Here is a 7,344-nt window from a genome sequence, read left to right as displayed (position 1 = left end):
TTTTTGAACTTTTTTCACTATTTTTCTGTTCTGCTCGGTCCCACAGAGGGAGCGAGCAGAACAGCCAAGCCGAATGCTGCTCAAGGGAAGTTTTTTGTCCTTAGCTCAGACACTTATCATTTTGAATTACCCAAAATATATTCCTATTTTATTCACTTCCTCTGCATGTAATTGGATGTTCATTGGGTGGCTAAGTAAAAAACGTAATCCTTCAAAAAAATGAAACCCAATACCATTTTCACTTATAGCAAAGTAGAGAAGGGTAGAACCTCCTCAGACAAATATTTTTGTAGGTCAGTCTGGGGATCATCGAGGTCCAGATTAAGGAAACCATCGACCAGTTTCTGACACCTTTAGAGGAGAAAGAAGAGGGATGTAAGATACGTCTAGAATGTAGGTTTGCAATGAGAATGTAGAGATTTTTGTAAAGGATATTTATTAAGATAGAAAAATGGAAAAGAGAAAAGCGCATTGTGAAAAAAATTACTCTACATAGAGAGATGAAAATTTCCAGCATGGGCCGCCAGTGTCCAGCAAGTGGGAAATTATGCAATATTTAGCATTCTGGCCACTGGAGGGTCATAAGTTCCCAAGCCCAAGGTAGGCTCTAAAGCAGGGGTGGGCAACTCCGGCCCTCCAGCTGTGCTTTAACGACAAATCCCAACATGCCTCTGCCTCTGGGAGTCATGCCTGTTACTGTCAGTCTGGCAATGCCTCATGGGACTTGTAGTTACACAACAGCTGGTGGGTCAGAGTTGCCCACCCCTGCTCTAAGGGCCTGTTCACATGATATCAGGTCCTGATAAGCTCCGGATCAGGTGCGGATCAGGAGACGCGGTGCTATGTGGTTTTGCCGCGTTCCAGTAAAACAAAAAAACAAAAAATGTTTTTGTTTTTTTGCTGGAGTGGGGCTGTCAGTATGTTAGCTGCAGTGCAGTGTGTTTTGCATTTCCGGACCGTTTCCTGACCGCAGAAAATGTGACATGCAGTATTTTTCTGTCGTAACCTGAACGGACTGCGCACGTGAGAACTGTAGCCCATAAAACACATAGGGATACATTGGGATGCATTTTTAGTGCAGGAGCGTACGGATCAGGTCAGCACAGAAAACGGACGTCGTGTGAACAGGCCCTAAAGGACGATTCATTAGGTATCAGAAAGCTACAAGTATGAATATTAACTTTCTTTCTTACTTCTCTAGTTTCTCTTTCATTGCACCCTGATTTAGGCAATCTATGGCCTGACCTCTCCGGAAGAGCTCTGAAACCTGCGGAATAAAATACAGCACATTGCAATAATTATCATTGGCAGCCAGAATACATTAGCTTGCAGTACAGGGCACCGCTATTTGTTAGTGCAAAATTCCTGGGACCTGAGGCCTCTTTTTGTTTGTATTGGAAGATTTTAGCCAATAAGCGCAGGTTTTTGCACTTCATTAAGCACACTCTCTATGCGACAAAATCTGGAGCAGCTGTGCACGACAACCAATCAGTTTCTCTCTTTCATTTTCAAATCTTAACCAAACAAACTGAAGAGAGAAGCTGATCGGTTACTATGGGCAACTGCTCCAGTTTTGATACATTCCCCCCATTGTGTTCTAGTTAACACATGACTTTTGCCCATATCCACATTGATTTGCCTTAAGTGCTGGTCAGTGGATCAACCACGTAAGATGGCTTTGTTGCAGGAGACCATGATTTCAGCTCCCGTGACCCATCCAGCTTTTCAGCTCTGTCGAGATCCACCCAGCTGCGTGAGTGACAGCTGGCTCTGCCTATCTAGAGGCAGAGGCAGAGCCTGCTGTACCTGCCCCCTCCCCCATCCGTTCCTCCATTCAGCGCTGGAGGATCAGAGAGGGGAGGGGGGAATCCCTGCAGAGAGCCGTGACAGTCACGGCTCTCTGCAGGGAGATGATCGAGAAGTGAGCGAGCGACGGTATGCGTTCGCTCACTTCACAATCTATTGAGCCGACACGTAACAGTTTTATTGTCACAGGTCGGCTCGAACTACGAGGATGAGTGATTTTCACTTACCTCATAGTTCTCCTTTAAGTTGGTAGCAGCAAAAGGGTTAATTGCTCTCAATGCCTGTGTTCATTGTCAAAAGTTTTGGATGGAATCTGTTCACTTAGCTATTGCCTCCCTTCTTATTATACATTGACTTAAAGGATGCATATTTACACATTCCCATCTTTCTGGTACTTATTTTTGATACCAAGGGCCTCCTCTTTGCCCAAAGTGTTTCCTGCTTTCCACCTTTATGAGAATATTGTGTTAACTTACTTCTGTCTGGCACTGGTTCACTCCAAGGTTATTATTCTCCATAGTCTGGATGTAGTGAGCTTTATCAGGGATTACCTCTTGGCCACTGCTTCTTTTAGGCAGACAGATTCCCTGTTTGTTATTTCATGTCCGAAAAGAGGCTCTCTGGCTTCTAGAACCAATATTTTAAGTTGATTTAATTGGTTAATATGCAGGATTGTAAATAGCAGCATACACTGCATCTTTTTTCTGTTAAAGCCCACTCCAGGCAGTGAGTGCTTCCTGGAAATGTCATCATTAGGTCTCAGTGCTGTAAGGCTGCAACCTGGTCTTCTCTACATACTAATATGTGTGGTTCACTTTTGTTCTTTTTCTTGTTGGGCTGGTTCCCTATGTTTGTTTTGGCGTGCCCGCTCCTCTGTTTGTACTGCTTTTGGACATCCCTAGGTTGCTTATTATTGTACTGTGTCCCTCAGAGAAGAAAACAGAGAAGGTAGGATTTTTGTACTCGCCCTCAAGTAGGAATGTTTTCTCAGGTCCCATTGAGGGACACAACTCCCTCCTCTCATATGCTATCATAATCTCTCTGGACCTCTTGCACCAACTGAACAAGGGGACTGGCCTTCAGTTTTCTATGTGCCTAGTGTACATTTACAGTATCCTGTATAGTCATATACAGTATAATCCAGTGACGTGCGGTACCTTCGCTTCTTGGTGAGGCATTCCGCAGCCCCGCCCCAGGAAGCCCAACAAGCCCCCAGCACACACATGCCCACCCATATACCATTGAAGCCCCGCCCCCTCCCGACAAAGCCCCGGATAGTGATAGTGGAGGGAGGAGACAGAGAGGAGCCTCCCTGTCCCTCACTTGCTCCTCACTGCTGAGGCATCGAGATCAATGGCCTCAGTGGGTTTTTTCTTTTCTTTTTGTGATTGGACAGCTTGGACCAATGGCGCTTTGCCATTGGTCCAAACCATCCACAGAGCTCACGTCTCTAACAAAGAGTAGAGGCTGTGACAGCTCTTGCTTCACCAAGTTAGGTTACACAAGCAGTGGGGAAGCCCGCCGCTGTGTAACCTAACTACCTGTCAAAAGCTGGATTCAGCGCTGCCTGTAATTGTGCTCCGTCCATGACAGGTTACACAGCGGGGAGGCATACCCTGCTGTGTGACCTGTAACAAGCCGCTCTGAATGGAGAAAAAGCTGTCAGATTTAGACTTGAAGATGAGAGCTTTTTCCTCCATAATACTAAGTGAGGTTTTGCCTCACCTGCCTCACCTGACCGCACGTCCCTGATGTAATCCTAGGTTGCTTAATTATTGTTAAGCTGTGTCCCTCAATGGACTGTGAGAAAAGGATTTTACGGTAAGTACAATTTTTTTTCTTTTGTAAAGTAAGGTCAGCATGAATCATGAGAAGTACATTACCTCCACTCCTCTCTTAATGATCTCCTCTGGCATTCCAGCTATGGCTGCTACCTTGGCTGCCTGGCTTACTTCCGATACTCCGTCCTTCAGCTGATAGAAGAAGACCAACTGTTCTTTATCTAGGCACCACTCGAACGTCTGTTGACACCAGGCAAGCCATTAGAACAAGCACAATTAATGTGCACATAGGTTTGGTGTGTGTTTTTTTTTCATAGCACCAATTCGTTGGTATATACAAAATGTATCATATGTATTGTTGATGTATTACAGCACGGGTTTGTTTGCCACATGCAATTTTCAGCACAAATGCAATACTAGCACTAGGTTTATTTCAATTAACAGTGTTTCTAATCTAAATCCCAAAACAAAAATGTAATATATATGGCAGCTTACCACTCCTTATATGTGGTGGCTGCATTATTTTCACCTGGTAAACCATACACTACACACTTACTGTCCTTGGGTGACTACGCTCACTCACTCCACTGTGTCCATGAGGAAGCCATGGTAATTACCCTGTCTGGTCTTCATCTTCTTTACATGGGGTGGGTGGGAGGATTAGTAGGTTACAGAAGGAAGATTTTACCTTTAAGTTCAGGTTGCGGGAAGTGATGAGAGACTCAGCTGTGCTCTTTTTCAGATGCTGAAAGTTACATACTGGTGGCAAGACCTTGTTGTGTTGCGTATAACAGGGTACTCAGTTACTTTTTGTTTGTCTTTTTTTTTGTTTTTTTGTTTTCTAAAAACATTTTAAGACTAACCCTCAGATGTTTAATTCTTTAGCCATCTGGTATACAGAAATGACTGATTAGTCTTAGGCTAATATTCCAAGTGAGAGCCAAAACAAATGTAAGTGAATTTAATGGCATTTAATTAGGTATTGAAACTAGACCAAAAAAGCTCAAACAAACAAAAAAAAACACACGTACTGTAAGGTAGCCAAAACCTTATTTATTATTTTTGCATACAGTGAAGAAAGTTTAGAATCTCTGTTGGGTTTTCACTGTTGTCATCTCCCCCCATTGGAGAAATTACCTCCAGCTTCCTATACTGGATATAGGGAAGCAATGGGATATTTTTTTCAACAGGGTCACAGGCAGCAATAAAATGTGCTTTTTTGCTCCTCGTGCCCCTGTTGGGAGACTTTCCTCTCTCTTCCTGTTTCAGTGATTCCCCCATCACCAGGACAGGAAGTGAGGGTAAACCTTGCCTGTAGGTACACTGACAGCAATATAAAACCCAACAGAGATTCTAGCTTTTCCCCCACTGTATCCACAACAAAAGAAAAGTTTTGGTTCCACTTTAACATTACACAATAAAATCATAATCATTATATTTCATCTATGTTCACGACCCCAATCTGGATGTGGATAACCAATGTACTTGCAATGGTCAAATAAACATGTGATAGTTAGGTTAGAAAGTCTAATATCTAATATCCATTTCCAGCTCATCATGATGTATTAACAGAACATTAGCAGTTATGTGTGCACATCAGAAAGTGAAAAGTGTCATTGTTACAGCTGCAGTAACTCTCCCACTCAGGGGTGCTGGACCCGATATACCAGTGTGCCCTACCACCACAAAGGGAGGTATTCTAGAACATTTTATGGTTAGTTTGCACCATACCGCAAGCTAAAACACGTGTGCACTGGTGTGAAATGTGTAGGGGTAGTTACAACGCATCACACTATTAACTTTTTTCTTTTAAAAAAAAATGTATTGAAGTCTCACAAAATGACACTTCATTCAAGTCTATCCACCGCATTGTGACGCACTGTGTTGCAGTGATGTGTAAAATAACAAACATGCTGCATATTTATGCAGCGCAGATCAACTCAGTGTTACAGTGTGAATAGGGCAATTAGAAAACAATTGCTTTCTGTTGACTTTGCATTGATTTATGCTCAATTGATATGGAGCAGACACTGAAATTTAACACTAAAGAAGTGAAATAAAAAGTGAGATTGTTTTTATGAATCCTAACACATTTTAGTATGCAATGCCTTGCGAGTTACATGTATACTTATTTGTAGCCTGGAGCCTCTTACATTAAAGCACTTCTAGATTCATTTGTTGTAACTTGTGCACCAGACTGACAACATTTTTGTATGTGTATACAGCACATTCCATTTCAGGGCCCATTGTTAGACATCTGCAGTTTCAGAACACTTTCTTACACTGAAACTGCCCCCAAACACAGGGTGAGACCTATACAACTGTTTTCAACAGTAAAGTTCTCACCGATGCTTTTTGCATGGTGACATTTTGTAGGAAGCATAGCCAGGATGCATCCTCCAAGAAATGGAAAACGTAAAATGTCCAATTAATGTGTTTGTATTTTATATGTGTTTTCATACAACGGGAAGCCAGTGGCATCACCGGGGGTAGAAATTACCTCCAGCTTCCTATACTGGATATAGGGAAGCAATGGGATATTTTTTTCAACAGGGTCACAGGCAGCAATAAAATGTGCTTTTTTGCTCCTCGTGCCCCTGTTGGGAGACTTTCCTCTCTCTTCCTGTTTCAGTGATTCCCCCATCACCAGGACAGGAAGTGAGGGTAAACCTTGCCTGTAGGTACACTGACAGCAATATAAAACCCAACAGAGATTCTAGCTTTTCCCCCACTGTATCCACAACAAAAGAAAAGTTTTGGTTCCACTTTAACATTACACAATAAAATCATAATCATTATATTTCATCTATGTTCACGACCCCAATCTGGATGTGGATAACCAATGTACTTGCAATGGTCAAATAAACATGTGATAGTTAGGTTAGAAAGTCTAATATCTAATATCCATTTCCAGCTCATCATGATGTATTAACAGAACATTAGCAGTTATGTGTGCACATCAGAAAGTGAAAAGTGTCATTGTTACAGCTGCAGTAACTCTCCCACTCAGGGGTGCTGGACCCGATATACCAGTGTGCCCTACCACCACAAAGGGAGGTATTCTAGAACATTTTATGGTTAGTTTGCACCATACCGCAAGCTAAAACACGTGTGCACTGGTGTGAAATGTGTAGGGGTAGTTACAACGCATCACACTATTAACTTTTTTCTTTTAAAAAAAAATGTATTGAAGTCTCACAAAATGACACTTCATTCAAGTCTATCCACCGCATTGTGACGCACTGTGTTGCAGTGATGTGTAAAATAACAAACATGCTGCATATTTATGCAGCGCAGATCAACTCAGTGTTACAGTGTGAATAGGGCAATTAGAAAACAATTGCTTTCTGTTGACTTTGCATTGATTTATGCTCAATTGATATGGAGCAGACACTGAAATTTAACACTAAAGAAGTGAAATAAAAAGTGAGATTGTTTTTATGAATCCTAACACATTTTAGTATGCAATGCCTTGCGAGTTACATGTATACTTATTTGTAGCCTGGAGCCTCTTACATTAAAGCACTTCTAGATTCATTTGTTGTAACTTGTGCACCAGACTGACAACATTTTTGTATGTGTATACAGCACATTCCATTTCAGGGCCCATTGTTAGACATCTGCAGTTTCAGAACACTTTCTTACACTGAAACTGCCCCCAAACACAGGGTGAGACCTATACAACTGTTTTCAACAGTAAAGTTCTCACCGATGCTTTTTGCATGGTGACCTTTTGTAGGACGCATAGCCAGGAGGC

At 42.2% G+C, this 7,344-nt stretch overlaps 1 protein-coding gene across 1 annotated transcript in view; it reads right to left on the bottom strand.

Annotated features, from left to right (window-relative positions):
- Window positions 1–242: 242 nt before the first annotated feature.
- The window catches only part of MSH5 (mutS homolog 5), a 42,857-nt gene continuing 35,755 nt past the window's right edge, over window positions 243–7,344 (bottom strand). The window contains exons 22-24 of the mRNA XM_018560632.1: window positions 3,690–3,827; window positions 1,194–1,267; window positions 243–351 (exon numbers count right to left, since the gene is read on the bottom strand). Coding sequence (XP_018416134.1) covers window positions 243–351; window positions 1,194–1,267; window positions 3,690–3,827 — 321 coding nt within the window. The remainder of the gene's footprint in view (window positions 352–1,193; window positions 1,268–3,689; window positions 3,828–7,344) is intronic.

Source organism: Nanorana parkeri, unplaced genomic scaffold (genome assembly GCF_000935625.1).
Source record: "Nanorana parkeri isolate BGI_ZX_2015 unplaced genomic scaffold, ASM93562v1 scaffold470, whole genome shotgun sequence".
NCBI lineage: Eukaryota > Metazoa > Chordata > Amphibia > Anura > Dicroglossidae > Nanorana > Nanorana parkeri.
The sequence above is the reverse complement of the archived record's forward strand: the minus strand, read 5'-3'. Positions and strand labels throughout refer to the sequence as shown.